This window comes from Notothenia rossii (genome assembly GCF_949606895.1).
Source record: "Notothenia rossii genome assembly, chromosome: 3".
Lineage (NCBI taxonomy): Eukaryota > Metazoa > Chordata > Actinopteri > Perciformes > Nototheniidae > Notothenia > Notothenia rossii.
The window spans coordinates 73,204,757-73,223,412 of NC_136901.1; the positions used below are offsets into that span (position 1 = coordinate 73,204,757).

Sequence of the window (18,656 nt, forward strand, 5' to 3'; positions counted from 1 at the left end):
TACTTACACTCAACTCTAAAGGACTACAACTCCCATGCAGGAGGAGGGCCCTTCACGTCGAACGCATGAGCCCACCGCAACAGCAGCAGCTGGTGCAGCCGAGGACGTTACTTTGTTACCACGGAGCTACCGGAGAGAAAACGGAGAAGCAAAACCTCACGGAAAAGTGTAAACAGTGGGGGGAAAACGGCGCTACCTGACGCCTGTTGCTGGAATTTATCGGTGGCAGCTATTTTATGAACTTGCCAGCGGATTCAACCGTTGTCTTGTCGCCGAAAAAGAGAGGTGTTTCTCAAAGTTGAGCCGAAGAGGAGTTCAGGATGTCGGACTGAGACAAAGGGGTCTGGGGGGCATTCCCGTCGTACTGGTAAGTGGCACATGGAATAACCTCCGAGATGTAAAGTTCATTAGGTTGCTGTCGTGTTCGGAGAAATTCTCTGTGTTTGAGCCGAGATGTTTATTTTCATCGCAGTGTGATGTGTTTTAAACAATGCGAGTGTTTATGAGCAGTTAACTTGTGTAGCCTCACTCGTGGTGCTCGTAGTGTCTGAATGTTAACCATAGTGTGAGATGTGGTATTTATTTCTCGCTGGAAGTGTACCACCGTGTGAAAAATGGCATTATGGAAAGGCTGCTTTGATTCCTTTGACCTACAGCGTGGTCGAGCGGGCATTTAACTGAGCCTTTTAAATTCCCGAGCAGAGAAAATGGCCTATGCGGGGAAAGAGACCACTGCTATCGGCTTAGCAAGGTGTTCACAAACCTCATGAAAACGACTGCATTTCTCAACAATTACTATTTATTTAATCGCCCTATTTTAGATGTCGACACAAACACAATCACCTAGTTGTTTGCATGCTATAGTCAGAGGTGGGAGAAGTACTGAGATCTTGTACTTTAGTAAAAGTGTCTGTACCAGAGTGTAGGAATACTCTCTTACAAGTACAAGTCCTGCATTCAAAATGTTACTCGAGTAAAAGTACAAAAGTATTAGCGTCAACATATACTTAAAGTAGCAAGCAGTCATTATGCAGATTGATCCATTTCAGAATAATTTATTATATATTTGTATTATAATTATTGATGCATTAAAGTGTTTATCAAAGCTGGTAAAGCTGCAGCTAGTTTTAATGACTTGTATGGTAGCTTGTGAATGTTACTCCAGGTGTAACTAAAGTCTTATTTAAGAGTTGATTACATTTTACATTATTAATCCGAATTTGCAAAGTAACTAAAGATATACATTCAATGTTGTGGAGTCAAAGTAAACGATTTACCTCTGAATTGTAGTGGAGTAGAAGAAGAAAGTTAAACAATTAAATTACATTGTATTTAATGTACTTAGTGACTTAACCACTGCCTATAATGAAAACATTTGTAGAATAACTTTGATTAAACTTTCCTCTCATGTGTCTGATGGTTTTCTTAGTATATAGGCTATACAGTTAGAAAGCATATATATTTGTATTCTTGACACTCTCAGCCCAGCACACAACTTTATTTTTTACACGTTTGTCTCAGCAGGTTAAACTTGATTCTTGAAGTGTCCTCTGGATGGGAAAGATGGAGAGAGAGTTGCAATGGTGGAAAGGACAACTAGCTGCAGATATCCATCAATCGCTCCGCATCAAGGTGAGTCTATTATTATTGAGCACTACTTTTTTGACTTGTTTTGTTGACAGAAGGAGCCCCAAACGTGTGTTTATTGTGATTAACAAAGCTAACCTTTTAGATCCAGTAATCCCATTTACTCTGTCTAGCTTTTTTCATCTTCATAAACCTGAAGATAACAGTGTTTTGCACACCTCTGTTTTTGACCATTTTCGACTCTATCTCTAAACTTCCTTTTATTTCCAAAATTCTTGAAAAAGTTGTACTGAAACAGTTGCATGGCATTTTGAGGTATTCCAGTCTGGGTTTAAACCCCTCCACAGCACTGAATCTGCTCTTTTAAAAGTTTGTAATGACCTGTTTTTAGCTACTGACTCTGGGAACAGTGCTGTTCTTATACTTTTAGACCTTACAGCTGCCTCGACACTGTAGATCACAGTATTCTCATTTCTCGCCTGCAGTATTCTGTGGGAATCAGTGGTGCTGCTCTAGACTGGTTTTTAGTCGTTTCTGTCTGAAAGAAGTTTTAATGTAAACCTTGATGAATTTACTTCCTCCTCTGCTCCTCTCCCGTACGGGGTACCCCAAGGCTCCATTCTTGGGCCGATGTTATTTTCCCTTTACATGCTCCCCCTGGGCGCTATCATTAAAAAAAGATGGGGTCTCATTCCATTTGTATGCAGATGACTCGCAGATCTACATGCCCCTGAAAATAAATGACCCAAACCCTCTGCAACGTCTGTCTGATTGTCTGCAGGACATCAGAGCCTGGATGGCCTTGAACTTTTTAAAATTCAATGAAAAAAAATATCTCCATTTAAACAACAGACGAATAACTAAAGCTAAACGTTTAGCAACTGAATCGGCATCAGTATTAAAATCAAATTATTTGTTCCAAGTACATTTCTTTTTTCAAAGGGTAAACATGAACTGCTTCACTCAAATGTGAATATCTTTCTGTTTCTCTCTATCCTAACAGATTCAATATTCTGAAATGAGGTTTTTGACTGTTGGTCAGACAGTGCTGACATTTCTTTCAACAATTTTTTTGATTAATTAAGAATTGTATCTGTAGATTTATCAGTAATGAAAATTACTACAATCCTTTTTTAACTAATTGATGAAAACAACATCAAGAGAGTACTTGTATGTTCACAATTTTCAGAGAGCTTAGGTAATAAATTATCGATTGAAAAAATACACCTAGTTTCTAACTCCGTGTGTAGATTATCAGTCTAATTCACTTTTCTTCGATGATGAAAATAATAGTTTTGTAGCCCAACATGTATGAGCCAGCCGGCCTGTTCCACAGCATCATCCTTGACTTATAAACCGCACAATATATTGAAAGGTGTGAAGGAAATATAATTACGTGGTCATGTTTTCTATTTAAACCTGATCTAAATTAGATTACACGGAGGAGTTAAGGCTCATTAATTGAAAATGTCTTAATTAACCTCAAGCGTGATCATATTTCTCCCATGTGTCACATTTAATGGAGACATCTGTCACTCGACTGGCATCTCTGAGCCGGCACGCTGCTGCCAGCTTCAAGCTGAGGGAGATTACTGCAGATCAGGTTTAGATATCGGGTGCCTGAAAGTACTAGAGATTGCATTTATGCGTAGGGCTGTATCAGATTGTGGATAGGATGTTTGTGAGCCATATATATGATTCATTCTTATACACACAGTTTACTCATGCTGGGCACTCCTGACTCAGTGAGACATCAATTAGACTGAAAATCTGCACACAGAGCTGGAAACTAAACAACACACCCACTCTTTTCTCATTCTGTAATGAGAGAGAGAGTGTCAGTCTAATGTTAGGTTTGATTGCCCCATATCAGCATTTTAGTGAAATCCCAAGCGACAGGCTCAGCACAGTATATACTGTGTAATGCAATACCCTCGCAAATACTGCAACGTCTTGCATGGTGAATTGAGAAATGCTTGAGACTTAAACTATTAGAGTGGATTGCTTTGCGAAATCACCTGTAGAAGACAACATGTCTAATTGTGTCTGTGTTTTGATGAACAGTAGGTATGTTTATTTCTGCTTCTTAAGGGCAGATTTGCTGCACTTCTCTCATATACATGACTACAAAATGAATGTGTTTTGAATGTTGATCTATTGTTGGAACACAACAGTTAGCCTGGTTTTGTATAGGTCTCACTATCAATATATTTTTCTGTCTTAATGAATTCAAGTCAACCTGGGCTCTTAATGTTTTTCATTTGGGTTTATTTGATTATAAAAAAAGTTTGCAGGCTTCCGGTTTTCTTAATAAATTGCCTATTTTCCAGCTACAGCCCTAATATTGTCCTGTTTTTAAGATATCCACATTGACAAGATTGCTTGCATGCTTTATAGTATTCAGTAAGTTGTAAGACTGGATGTGTTCAGACGTTGGTTAGCTGAAAGCTCAGTAAAATGTGCACTGGTAATAAATGGTAGAGAGCTGTGTGTAAAACGGCCTTCAGAGTGTTCAGGTTTCCTGCATGGCGCCTGCTCCCCCACAGCCTCCCCCAGCCTTAATGACGCTTGCTGCTGTGCTAATGCCCTGATGTGGGAGATAGCTGTGGTGTATAGCATGTGGCAAATTATCAGACATGCAAATCAGACGGAGGCAGCTGTGGAATCCTTAATTATGGTGCGGGTCCCCCACAAAGGCACCTTCTCCACCCCACACAGACCCCCCCGGAGCCCCTCCAGACTCCAGCAGCCCCCCCCCCCCCACCCCCACCCCACATCCACCCCCCCATTCTCCTGCTGCCCTTGTACCCCCAGACAGACAGATGGACCAGAGGCTGAAGCAGTGGGAGGAGAGCAGAGTTTGGGAAGGACTGGGTGTTTGTGGCACATGCCGGGGTGGAGTGGATTTGGGTGGGGGAACTGTTTATTTATAGATTTCAATTTAATTGTCAGTCTGAGGATCATTGTTGTTTCGGTTACGTTCAAAATAAGTTTACTTTGCACAAACCTGACAGTGTTGGTAAATGTTAGGCCTCACAGCAAATTGCATTATTTTAAGTATTGACTGTAACGTGTTTTTCTTTTTGAAATATGAAGAATTAAAGCCGCGTTGTGGGCTTTTATGACAGCCTTCAGTCAGGGGTTTTCCAAAATAACAGTCCTGATATCGTGTGGATGTTTTCTGCATTTCTATTCGTGGAAAGACTATTTGAACCTAAGCAGATTATTCTGGCAATTCTCAATCTCTTATTAAATCAAATCCCTTGTTTTTACACGGTCACAGAACATTGAAAAAAAAAAAAAATGTTTTAATGTAAGCAGCTTAAATCAAAGAAAGTATATGCTCGGAGTTTGTACATCCACTACTTAATGTTTATTCTTTTTAACTGTGAGGCTGATTTTGAAACTGGAGCCTTTTTGCTCTGCGGCTTTCTGTTGCTGATAGTGAAGATACCCGAGGCTGATTCAATGATAATGCCCCCGAGTGTCTTCCTTCCACTTTGAAACACATGCAACTAATTGAACATGAATAGGAGATATGCTAGGGGTGAAACCTAATCCTATCTACTCTTCAACCTCGACTGGAGAAACCATGCCCCCCCCCCTCCCTCACACACAAACACCAGACACACACACACACTCCCTCAGACCCTGAACTGACCCAAATTAGCTCCTCTTCTCTTCAGCAATGGTGAATTAAATGGAATTTAAATGAGGCCGAAGCATAATCAAGAATATCTGACGGTTAATGGAATTTTATTCTTCGAGTATTTTACACACACCAGTTAAACCCAGTCAGCAGGGAACATGCATGGTCACTATTATGCATATCCTTTACAACCCCCATGACTCTCCACCGCTTCCTCCTGCCCACCCTGCTCCTCTCACCCCCCATAGTTTGCATCCCCCTTCATCTCTCTTCTTTTTCTTCTACAGGAGCTGAAGCTACCGGTCTACAGAGCCCACTCTCCACAGATTGGTATGCGGCGGTACTTTGCAGACCTGTTGGCCATCCTGAGTAACCGCTACCAGCTATGTCCCACAGCGCGGCACCTAGCCGTCTACCTGCTGGACCTGTTCATGGACCACTACGATGTGGCCGTCAAGCAGCTCTATGTCATCGCCCTCTCCTGTCTGCTCCTTGCAAGTAGGTCCATTTTTAAACTCCCACCTTGTCTTTAAAATCCATTTTGAATGGTTTGTTGGTTGCTATTAAATACATGCTAAATCAAAACTCAGACATGTGTTTGAGTTGACACTGGAAACGTTATGGATCTAATCTAAACCTAAGTCTACTTCAGAAGTCACTTAACTAAGATCATGCTTTGTGTGTGTGATCTTGAGCATTCTATTTGGACTGTTCCTGTAAATGCTGAAGAGCCCCATTTTAAGTTTGCTGCGCTAAGAGAGATACTGTGACTGTGGTTTATGCACAGATGGTACAAGGTGAAACACTTCCTGCAACAAGGCTAATTTGAGATACGCTCAAGAGACCGCTGCAGCTTTTTTTCCTTCCAGCTACACTTTTCAAACTGATCTGATAGCCTGCGTCGCCAGTTTACTGTAGCTGTTGGTTAAAAACAAACATTGCTGTGGGATGAATGTTTGAGGACAAACTGGTGGACGATGCTTGTGTCTGCAGAACTTCTTGTATGTTTTTGATTCTGGCTGCAATAACATGCCTGCGGCGGCTGCTGTTACTTCAGCTGCCAGTTGGTCGGTTTGATATAACTAGTATCACACCTGCCAATGTCAAATGTCCTCTAATCAAAGGTGTGATTTATTTTTTCCTTTCGTCATTGTAAAATGTGATTTGTTGCAGAGAACCACCTATACGCAATCCTCATACAAATGCATTTTGTCCTTAGGCTGATTCTCTAATGAAACTTTAATTTGTATTCAGCCTTTTTTTTCATACCTTAAGGATAAGTATGAATTTGTGGCAGCAACCGACAGGTATAGCCGAAGCCTTATGTAGCTAATTCCTCTGTGTGATACAGCCCTATGCTTGTACAAGAGCTACGATGACTGTGTAGCTCAATATTACTGGATAAACGCGGTCTCTGTAGTTTATTTTGACTTATCACACATAAACTCTGGCTTCCCCAAAAACCTGAACGCCTCATTTGAATTCATCTGGGACTTGATGTCATATGTCATAGACAAATGAACAGTTTCTTCCTGTTTGAGTTATGTTTGTTTAAAACTACGGTAAGCTGTTTCAAAAGATGCTGGAACCTTAAAGAAAAGGCTAGCAGTCTTCAGTTTTAACTAAATGTATTGAGCTGGAGGATAGGGAAGTATTTTTTAAGAAACCCGCATTATCATTCAAATGTCATACTTGTTGATGTCACTCGTCTGTGCCGATTTTAAAACAATCCTTCCTTAGACTGTTAACCGGTTGATGTGAGACCTTTGCCTGTCTCTTTCATTCTCAAGCGGCCCGTGTTTCTGCAGAAGTGAACTAGAAGCCAACATGCTTCTCTGCTGTGAAATGTAAAACTGTGTCTTTGTGTGTGTTTCGTGTAAAGCAGGTATGGTAATCATTCTCCCCCGCTGATGCGTGGTTCAGGTTGTGTGGTAGTTATTAGTGTCTCTGCGTCTGTCTTGTGATTAACAGACTGTGAGGTTTTCTGTACATTAGTGCAGCCCTTGGCATCATGGGTAATTAGACTAATGATGCCGTCAAAGTGGGAGTCTGGAAAAGGGCCCGCTCACTTGGGGGGCGCTCAGTGTATGCGCTTTTGTGTGTGTGAAGTCGCACACTGGCCATCTTTGCAATCAGAGCAGTTTCTTTGGTGCAATACATTTGAATACGACACTTGAAAGAGGTTTTATTTAAAAGCAATCTCATGAGAATCCAAAAATAGCTTTGAGAGATAGCTGTTGAAGTTAAATAAATATTATCAAGCCAACCTGGACAGAGGTGCTTCTCCTATCCTTCAATAGATGAATCTGGTTTTATACTGAGTCCTTTGATTGTGGCTCTCGGTTAGTGAGACTCTCTTCTCTCTGCTCTCCTGCCTCTGACTCCTGCTCGACTCTGGGGAGTCTCAGCCGTGATTGATGAAGGCTTGAAAGGGCGTTTGAATCAAAGTTGTCTTGGTTTTCTTTTCTGTCCTGAGGTGCTTTGGAATCTGGCCTAGTTATTGAACAGCCTCCCCAGGTCCCACTGCCTGCCGTTGACAGCCACTTACATTGTCTTTCTTTGAAATATTCTAATGTTTTCTGTTAATTAATCTCTACTTCTTTTGTCCTTCTCAGCAGTCAATGCTTAATCCTGTTACTCTTTTGTGTCTATATGTTTTGAGGGTGCTTGAGTGTGCATGTGTTTGTTCATGGATGAGCTCTCCTTCATTAGCAGGAGTGAGATTATGGTCAGTTTTATTAACTGCTGGGATCCTAGTTAGAGACCTTACTTAATTCCAGAGAATCCAGTTACTCCACGCAACCAGAATACTGGGGCATATTAATGTGGATTTCAGGGAAGACCATTTGAGTATACTCTGCATATTTCTATTTAAAAAAATCGGCTCGCATATCCAAACCTAAGTTTCTATTGTGTTACATTCCATGAAGTCCTGCCGTGCGCACATCAGTCTTCCTGACAGATCTCGGTCCCTGAAGTCAGAGCTCTGCATACTGCAGCTATTTGTTATGGTAAATGACATCACAGATGGGCCTCTGTTGCCAGCTAGTATACATTGTCCCAAGGTTTAACTCTGTCTATTTATATATTTTGTTTGTTGTTTGGCTCTTTGTTATGATCATTGGATGCTTGGTGTATATCTCCCGCAAGGTTATATTGAAACTGGATTTAATCTACTTTGTTCAACGGACTTGATTCAGTAAAGGGTCTCTAAAGGACACGAAAAAAGAGCATCCTGCATGTGGAACGCACAAGAAGCTCAATGATATGGACTACACAGTGCACTCAGACAGGCCTCAGAGCCCGGAGGCGGGGAGGAACTGTGTGCTGAGGGGCACCTGCCATATGCTCTCCGAGTCAGGCCTCAAACAAAAGCCCGTCAACGCAAGCAGGACAGCCAGCCAGCCAGCCAGCCAGCCAGCCAGCCAGCCAGCCAGACCATTCGCTGAGAGGGGGAGGGGTGCTGAGGCGTGGAGGTTGTTGTTTGCATGGAAGAGATTTGCTGTAAGCTAACGTTGCTAAATGAGTAGATGTCGCTTTGGCAACCTTGTGATGAACCTATCATGTTGTTGTTTATCTACTTGAGATTCATATTGACGTGTTATTCACTAGAGATTGTCCCACAAAAGGTTACTGCTTTACTGCCACATTCAACCGAGCGGGCTCTGGTGTCCTTTTACCTTTGGCTGCTGGCTCTGTTTTCTCTTGGTTCTCTCACCTTGTCAGGGACAGGCAGAGCGAACCAGTCCTGGGACAGGGCGGCCAGTAAAAGCAGCCCCACATCCCTGGGGGGTTGGGAAACGAATGGAGCTGTACTTCAAAGGCAGTTCGGCTGCTGATGTTAAACAGGGTAGAAAGGGAGAGAGAGGTGGTGGCCTGCAAAATGGGACATGTTAGAACTGAACCACCCAGCAGGGGGCCCTGAATTGTAGATGAATGGGGAACCCACCTCCCCTTTACCCCCTCTCAGAGGTTTGACAATAATTCTGATTGAACTCTTGTCATGTGGGGATCTCATAATTAAAGGAATTATGTAAAAATGTACAGATGGGCTTAAAAAAGTTAATATTATTCATTGTAATCACAAACCAGTCCACCATTGTGTTCATCTGAGTGATTCTGTGTGATTATAATCCACAATCACAAGTCATATTTCGTAGTTGTGTCATGCCTGAGGCTCTCTTTGCCCATACCCCCAGTCGATAGATACCCCCAAAACACACCACACATACTCACACACACATCATTGCTGTGGGCTGGGTTAAGATTCTCCTAAGTCACCCAGGCATGAGCAACAGGGGTCAAGGGTCGGCCCGGGCCTACATTGTGAGAGGTCCCGGGGGCCAGGGGTGGCCACATGGAATTCTGTGACGGAGCTGTGACCAATTTCATTGACCCAATGAAAAATGAACCAGCAATTAAAAGGAGTTTCAGCCGAAGAGGAAATTCCTTGAATTCACTTTCAAGTCGAGGAGAAAAGATGAAATTGGAGAGGAACATTTCAATAAATTATAACAAGAGGAAGCATGGAGAAAATGTTGAAACATACATTCACATGTTTTTTTAATTTATTTTTAAAATATAGGATTAATGTGTAGCTCAGCTGCAATGTCCCCACTATGTGTCTTCTATGATGTAACTTATTCCCATTTCTTCCGGTTTCGCTGTGTCAGTTTTTCAATTAAGAAATGTTCAACATTTACTAGCCTCCAGCTCTGTGTTGCAGGGAAATGATCAAAACTGTAAAAGCCTAACATTTATTGTCGTGACCCTATTTTTCTTTTAGAGGAGTTTAACTTTTTGAAAGGGTAACCAAAATGGACGAACGAAGCGCAACAGAAACAGAGTTCTTTGTCTCAGTGTGAGAATACAGCTCTCAGGTTTCCTAGCAGCCCCCATTACTCAAAACCCCTCTGCCCCTCCTCCTCCTCAAACAGCACACCTGGGAGGGACCCTTACCTCTCCCTAACCCCTGACTCCTAACTTCTCCCTGTTCCCTTGACCTTTCTCTTCACCTACATCACCTGCGGGTGCCCTGAGCGATGGTAGGTGTCCTCTAGTCACAGAGTATTCAAAGTTAGATTGTGTTGATGAAAAGGAAGGCAGCTTTTTTCTCCGTTAGCAGTGTCTCTTTCCTGCTCGCGTACTTAAGATATGATCATTTAGCCCCCTGCATTCCAGGTAGGCTGTACTCAGAGCAGAGGAATGCACCGTGTCTCTCGGGCCACATCCACACTGACTACCAGAACAAAGGGCTGCATTTGGGTTGTTGCTACATAATACCAACGAGAAGATGACATGCAAATCAGGACGTCCAGTTTAATGACTAAACCGTGAGCACTGAATCAGGGTTTGTTAATGTTTGATGTGCCGTAATCCTACAAACAAAATAAACAGTTTGATGCTCTTTTTTCTCAGGACTTTTATCTAACTTTCTGTTGTGCTGCAGATAAAGGCGAACCAGAATCAACTTTGGTGCCCTGTGTTGTTTTGCTGGAGCCCACCCATGCTGTGCCAACTCATTGAAATGAATGAGACCACAGTCTTGTCACACAGGCTGTGATAAACACATGAGTCCGTTTTCTTTTTAACAGTAGTTCAAACCGCTTTGTGGCTCTCATCATACTGTACTCCTGTAGGTCCCTCTGAAGTGGCTTTGTGTTCTTTTTTCAAAGCTTTCGGGCATCGCGTGTCACTCATGTGCCGGGTCACCCTCTGTAGTAAACCAGAGGAGTAATCACAGAGCACAATGAGGAGATTGACTTGCACAGTGTCTCTCTTAAGATCAAAGCGGCTGGGGTTGTGTGGAGATCGGGGAGCATTGATGGCGTTTTATGGCAGCGTCTGTGTGGACATAGCAGTCTAGCAGCAGACAGTTCCAGAGGATATGAGGGTGAGAGAATGGGGCGAGTGTGGACTGGGCTGTGGAGGGAGCCCTGATGGCCGTAATCAGCGCTGTTTAATTCTGCTTCCTGTTCTGGTGGGGAGATCTCATTATTGCCTCTCTGCTAATTACCCCTTTGGCCGGTTAGGCTGCCCCCCCTTCAGGCTCTCTCAACCTTTCCCTGTCTCCCTCTCTCCCCTGCTTAATGGTGGGTCGCAACATCAGTGGTAAAACTCGCACTGTATAGGAAGACGACCCACTCACTCAGACATGAAGAAGTAAATGAGGTCCTTGAAAGACGCTGCACACAGTTGTTGATTGAAGGACGCACTTCTAACTGCAGCTCGGAAAGCCAATACAGCCCTTATTTTTAATGTTTCGTTGCCATGGATCCAGATTAGAGGCTAATATTTACCCTAACAGAAGGGTTGTTGTACTGGATGCATATTTTGACAAAGCTGATGCATAACTTCAGAGTCCTACCGAGTGGATATCATTCCTAGAAATCCTGAAACAACAGCTAGGAAGCAACGATAAAGTAAGATAACAACTCAAGAATACCCAACAACAACAAAAAGCAGATATTTAATGCAATCATGTCTCTTCTTTTTGAAGTATTTTATTATTAAACTTATAAAATAATCTAAGTGTCCGCCTTAGTGTTCATACTCCATACCCGCCTTAATTACCAGAATAAAACAAAAGAAACCACAAATAAAAAAAATAACGACATATTCCGCAACGTCTTAAAAAAAATAAAGGTTGTTAAACGCTGTAAATGTTTTTGATTTCCTCACTAGAGTTGGTCCATAAATAAACCCATTTCAATGTTCTACAATGACACTTTGCTTTAGTCTAAGCTGATTGTGTGTTTTGCATACAAAGTGTCTCTTATTTGAAACCACATTTGAATACCTTTGGCTAATGATTGTTGTTTAGCTCTCTACATGATTTGAACCATTTCATAAACCAAATGTATACATTTAGCACAATTACGGCCTCAAATAACCATCACTGGCTGCAATGAGTCTCCACGTCGTCCTTCTCAAAGCGAGTGTAGCTAAAGCACATGCTTGAGAGGGAAGCCTGTATCAGAGTAACCTGATACCCCCTCGCCCTCATTCTTAAATTTGAGCAGAGGAGGCCTGTGGGACTCTTGGATTAAAGGCAGAGTCACCCCTCTCCATTGGTCACATGGACCCCCTAGGCCTCAGGGCTGTTGCCATGGAGAAGAGGATATCTTGGGGTGGGGTTCACTGTAATGCTACGCTGCAAAGTCTTTGAGGGCATGGAGAGGGACAGAAATGGGGGATCTGGCTGAATGTTTGTTTTTCATAGAAAGCGTTAGGCTTGTTTAATCCACAGTTGGTGCTCCACACTCTGCAAGCCGGGAGCGATGTTTCCTGAGAGCATTATAGCTTAGCGCTACAGCCAGATGTTCAGCAATAGCCAGCTTAATTGCTAATGCTAAGCAGGCTCTTGTTATGTTTTGTTGCACAGCATCCTGTAGCTACATGATGATTATATTTATAATGTAATACTGAAAGGAACAAAGAACTATCATCACCTCATGTCAAAACATGGCTTTTTTAATGAAGATATAATGACCGAGAGTCCGGGCAGTTGTCCCTTTTGCCTTTTCACATCCTTGTTAGTGTGACTACTTTGGCTATGATTTACAAAAAGAGGATCTTACCAATTACATATTAATACAAAACATATAATATTTTATATCTTAATTTTCAGTTCATCTATATGGATTTTTCTTTTTGAATTAAAACAACATTTTAAAGTCCTAATAGAGAAAAAGCTGTTCTTGCGTTTGAGGAGCTGAATGTGTTCTATTATTAGTTTATGATTCGTTGAAAATTATGAATTGATTATAAATTGTTGCAGACTACTCCTCTGTTCTGTTGCAGTCCATCTTTCATGTGTAGTCTATCTTCGTGTCACTTTGAAACCAATGCTTATACACAAATTGGACTAAACGGTGTCCAGTGACCTGACTGCATCTCTTTCTTTCTCTGCAGGTAAATTTGAGGAGAAGGAAGACCGGGTTCCCAAACTGGAGCAGCTGAACTCTCTGGGCTTTATGTGCAGCCTGAACCTGGTGCTCAACAAGAAGGATCTCATCAAAATGGAGCTTCTGCTGCTCGAGACCTTTGGCTGGAACCTGTGCATGCCCACACCCGCCCACTTTATTGACTACTACCTCCACGCCTCGGTCCAGGAGGGCGACCTGTACAACGGCTGGCCGCTCTCCTCCCTCTCCAAGACCAAGGCGTTCATGGACAAATACACTCACTACTTCCTGGAGGTCTCACTGCAAGGTGGGTGTAAAAGGACAAAGGATCAAGCCTTGTTTCTTTCAGAGGTGTTTGATTAATTAGCTTGTAGAAATATTTTCTGATCCTTATTTTCTATTGTCTTTTTTCTTTTTAGACCACGCCTTTCTAAGTTTCCGACCATCCCAGGTTGCTGCTGCATGTGTGGCAGCATCTCGCATTTGCCTTCAGATTTCTCCAAGCTGGACGACTGCTCTGCATCTACTAACAGGCTACACTTGGGAACACCTCACCCAGTGCATCGAGCTCATGCTGCTGTAAGACACACACACACACACACACACACACATACATACATACATACATACATACATACATACATACATACATACACACCCAAAAGAAAGCAAAAGGTCTCATAGAAAGCGAGTCTGGCAGTCTTTTGAAGTGTAGTGGGGGGCAACTCAAGGTAGATGACATCAGGGCCCCTATCCTTGTTCATTTTTAGTTGCCATGGTTTTGGATTACAGGATGCCTGTGTTTTTTAAACAGTCAAGGCTTATAATGTTTTTGTTCATCAGGTTAAGCCTGTCCACCTTTCTGATAGCCTTAGTGTCATTGAACAACTGTCATTAAATCGCACACTTTCTTGGTTGGCAGCTGTGTGCATTTATTTGTGTGCATCTGGGTTAGTGTAATTGTTGGCACATGTTCACACTAAATTGTGGAGCATTAAAAATGGTTGGTAGAGACCAATCTCTACCCCATAAATGGATTTGTAGCTTTTTATTCTGGAAAATGTTCTACCCACGTTGCTCTCTACACCAGCAATGCAAGCAAGGATGGTTTAAGTTATAATTAGATTGATTCATCCAAATTCCTGTTTGTCAAGTCCCTTGAACCACAGAAATAAGTGTGTGAGAGTGTTGATGAAGCGTTAACTATTAGCCAGCGTTTCGCTAGCTTTATCTTAGCTAACTTAAGCTCTGAAAAGAATGTGGCTTTACTTAGTAAGGTTACCTTCTTAAAGACATGGCGTTATAAATAGGCAACAGGAAAGAAGAGAGCTGGTTGAGGTTTGCTCAACTATTATTGGAGCGCAGAGCAAAAAGAGTCAATTCTTCCATATTTGTTGAGTCATTTCTCATCTCTTTTTTATGTCTTACCTTTCCTTCGCACAGTGCTCATGACAATGACGTGAAGGAGGCCAACAAGACCAAATCCACTCCTCCTCACCGGCCCTCCTCCCTGCAGTCTCAGCCTCAGACCTCTCACCTCTCCCCAATGTCTGCCATCCAGAGGCCAGCCTCCTCCACCTCCTCCTCCGCCTCCTCCACACCACAGCTGCTCTTTCAGCCGGACGGTTTCGCACACCTTACCCAGCATTCCCCGTCCCTGTCCCAGCTGCAGGCGCTGGCTGACTCCCAGGCTCTGGGGCCCATGGTAAACATGTCTCAGGACTTCCTTCAGAGCCACAGGATGGGCCTCCTCACTGGGGCTTCTTCCATGACTCCTGGGGGGGGGTTCCCCTCATACCCAAGCTTGACCTCAGGCCTTCAGCCAGGGGCCCGCGCACTGCCGCTCCAGGGCCCCATTTCTGTGCAGATGGCCCTAGCTGGAGAGCCACGCCACTGTCTGAGTATGGCCTACAGCGGGGGCTACCTGGGGTCCCATCACACTTTCACAGCCGGCTGCTTTGACAGGTGACGCCAGGAGACGGAGAGGGAACACAAATCCATGCGGGACTGCACTGCTATGTTTCCGAGCCAGTTCCCCACCCCAAAATATCCTTTTGCAGACCTCCTCTCTCTCTCCGTCAGCTCCGCTACACCTTCAGCTTGTCCAACCCCCTCGTCCCAAACACAGAGACGCCTCAAACGCAAGCAGAGGTCCAAATGCAAGACAGACCCTGTGGAAATCATCACACTGACGTGACAAATGCTCCACCATCGTGAAATACAGAGGCATTGCAAAGATGCCGTTTCCATTCTCTGACCTGGTTTTAAAAATCAATGTTATTATGAGACTGTCATCACTGTGAATGAGATGAAAGCAGCAGTGTGATCCAACACCCACCTCGTTCAGTGCCTGTTCTCAGTCATGTGATAGCTGAGCCATTTTTAGAGGAACACAAAGCATCTGTGATAAGGATATCTTGCTGCTTGAAATTATTGTTTTTAATTTCTATTCCCAAAAATGTAAAATGTTGGACAGGGAGAATTAGGCAGGTGTTTAATTTTTTTCTTGAGCCACCATTTGAGAGACAGACAAGAAGAAAAACAGTGTCCGGGAACATCGATCCGACTCCTGTAGTCTCTGTTAGAGATGAAGGGCCCCTCTGGGTATTCCTCACCGCATTAGCCCTCGGAGGAGTCGAAGAATTCATTGCTTTGAGCACAGCAGGTAAAGTCCGCAGCATCTGCAGTGTTTCCTCTTTACTCCTCTTGCTGTCCTTGGTGTCTCTCCCACCTCCAAAGTCCAGCCTTGTGGCAGAGTGGACACTCATCCAGGTGAAACTGTGTCTCTCTGGAACCTCCAGGCTTTGTCATACTAAAGTTTTAATGTTGGTGTCTCTGCACCGCTCAAAGAATATAACACAAAATGATGTGACTGGACCAGAAGGAGCCGTGGACGTTGTTCGTGTATTGTAAATAAGAATTGCTGCTGCCTTCTCGTGAACTGTTGGTTCTGTGTCTGTGTTAATGACTCCGATGTTTACATGAACCACTAATTATCAGGGACTTGAACAAGATTACTTGAATATGATGCCATTGAAACATGCCATAGCTTTTATTTATGATCATTATTTCTCTCGATTTCCATTTTTGTTTGATATAGTGTAGCTTTTCTTTTACCATCTTAGAAACACACCATTGATTAATTATAGCTTTCTTTGTACCTGTTCATAGAAACGGTTTATTCAGGCTCAGGTTTCAAGGCCGAAACAAGCAGCCTTCCCATCATCCTGTGCTCTTATGCTTTAAAGTGGATGCTAGTGCAGTGTCTGTGGGGGCTGGAATAATCCCCTTCTTCATCACTGGACCGTCCTCTGCTGTGTAGTCGGTAACTGAATGCATGAAGCAGTCTGTTTGCATCGCGGTGGAACAACCTCATGGTCACTGGTTTCACACATCTGTGGGCAGTCCACGGTAATTGCCTCCAAGACTTCTGAAGCTGCAATCCCCAATCTTCCACTTCCTGTTAACGTATAAACACATCCAGATTGCTAGTTTTGATCACATGGGTTTCCCACTGGTTGCCATGGTAATGCCTTAAACGACGGCGGGCCTCGCGCTTTGGGATGTTGTTCAACTAATTTGGGTATGTAACGAATGATTATTTTCTTGATAACATACAAAACATTTTGAAGAAATTGTAAAAAATAACAGCGTTAAGTTCCCACGGCGCTCATGTTTTTTTCGATTAAATGGCCTGCTTTATTTGACCTGCTGTCAAATAAATGTTCAGCTCCTGATCACTTGGGATGAAGAAAAGCATCACATTTGAGAAGCTGGGGATGCAGAAGAGATTTTTTGCCTAAACAAAATGACAAACCCGATAGCTTTTCTCTCTTTCGAATGACAAATGAAGCCCGTGATCTCTTCAGCTCGACTGAAGACCCTCAGATGTTGACTGAAAAATGTCGTGGTGGACAGAGGCCATCTTACCGTGCCGTGCCTTGTCTTGTCCTGAGCAGCTGCCGTGCTTGAGCTGTGAGTCTTAAATCCATACTCGGAGAAGCATTTCTCAGATAACACTACATGAAACCTTCTGAAACTACAATAATCACAACTCATATGTACAGCTTTGTCTTCCCACCCCTGAGTAAACAACCTGTTCATTTGCTTTCCGGTGATATGAGCTAAGATACTATGCCTTTTTTGTTTTAACTTTTTATGTACAGTTTTGTTATATTTTTTACATTCCTTTTTTCAGTGTATTTTAGTTAAAGCTTTTTGTGATCCTCCCGATGAATGCCGCTGGTGTGAACTAACATTTTGTTTTTAGAGTACAACTTGCTCTTTTCCTCATTATTCATGAGCAACTTCTCACTGAGGTGTCAAAGGTGCAATATGATGTTTTTCTGTTTAAACTGACCACAGCCATCACTGTCTCGTGTACACCACTGGTTCATCTTTTGTAACTTATTTTTGATAATTGTGTGATTTGAGCTGCTGCAGCTTCATCTCCTTCACAGGGCAGTGGGCTCTGAACACAATGAATATGTTGCATATTGCAGCCACTTCCGTTGAGTGATAGATATTACTGAATGCTTTTGTCTTTTAGTTAGAGATGCAGTTGTTCCTCCTGTGAAAGGTGCTGATGTCTCTCACACCAAACAACACTTGTCTAATGTGATAGTAATGAAAACACAAACACTACAAACTTCCAATTTATATTTTTGTATTTTGTACCAATATGTAGTTTTGGTGTATGTGACACCGAATGATAGAAGGATTTCTTTTGTCATGATGTGCCACGGAAAAATAAACACAAAAGTGAACTGAGTGTCTGAAGGGTGTGTTTCTTCACTGACGATAGACGGTTTCCCCTGTCCTGCTCCTATTGGTTCAGGGGCAAGACGATGCAGCAGCTCCAGTGATAAACCCTGCAGGCTTTACACAACCCTCCAGCTGTGACCACATGCTGTCAATGCAACACATCTGTCGTCCAAACAGCACTACACCAGTACGGCCAGTGGTGAACTGTAACTAAGTACATTTACCCTGCTTTATACCTTATTAAAAACGTTAGGTCATTCCACTACTTCTGCTTTGCACTTCTTCTTTGCTAAATGTTTCAGATAATATTGTTTGTTTTACTTTTCTACTTTTACTTTACAGCTGTGGTTTTTTGTTACTTTGCATATTTAATCTGGCAAACAAACCTAAATATATATATTAAACTGGCTGTTTTATCAATGTTTAAAGTTGGTAAACTAACTTCAACTGTAATAGCTACTAAAACAAATGATAGCGTGACTCATGCTGCTCATGAGTACTTGTATTTTTTATAATCTTCAATATATTTAATCATGCTTTAGTTTACATTCTGAATGGAGCGTTTCACATTCCCCATGAATATTGTATGCGAGTTATTGCAGCTAAATCATGCACATATTTTATCCACCATTGACATTTGCACAATTTCTATTTGAGGTCAAACCGAAAGCAAATAATCTCTCCCTGTTACCAAGAGCGGAATAGTATATTAACGAGCAGACAAAGTAATAATTCAGTATGAGAGAATG

The 18,656-nt window shown here is 42.6% G+C and overlaps 1 protein-coding gene across 2 annotated transcripts; it reads left to right on the plus strand.

Moving 5' to 3' along the window:
- Window positions 1–41: 41 nt before the first annotated feature.
- Window positions 42–17,918, plus strand: ccnjl (cyclin J-like). Of its 2 annotated transcripts, none has more exons than XM_079671604.1 (6): window positions 42–367; window positions 1,525–1,632; window positions 5,524–5,734; window positions 13,151–13,450; window positions 13,563–13,722; window positions 14,587–17,918. In XM_079671604.1, the coding sequence occupies exons 2-6, from the start codon at window positions 1,555–1,557 to the stop codon at window positions 15,110–15,112; spliced, it is 1,275 nt and encodes a 424-aa protein (XP_079527730.1). In that variant the 5' UTR covers window positions 42–367; window positions 1,525–1,554; the 3' UTR covers window positions 15,113–17,918. The 2 variants fall into 2 exon arrangements, with proteins under 2 accessions (XP_079527730.1, XP_079527729.1); XM_079671603.1 differs by having other exon boundaries at window positions 43–367; window positions 1,522–1,632.
- Window positions 17,919–18,656: the final 738 nt, after the last annotated feature.

Bases quoted from the DNA above. Each gene is read 5' to 3' on its own strand.
- ccnjl (XM_079671604.1), top strand. From the start codon at position 1,555: ATGGGAAAGATGGAGAGAGAGTTGCAATGGTGGAAAGGACAACTAGCT. The intron at 13,451-13,562 runs GTGGGTGTAAAA...TTTTCTTTTTAG, and splicing joins CCTGGAGGTCTCACTGCAAG to ACCACGCCTTTCTAAGTTTC. The intron at 13,723-14,586 runs GTAAGACACACA...TCCTTCGCACAG, and splicing joins TGCATCGAGCTCATGCTGCT to TGCTCATGACAATGACGTGA.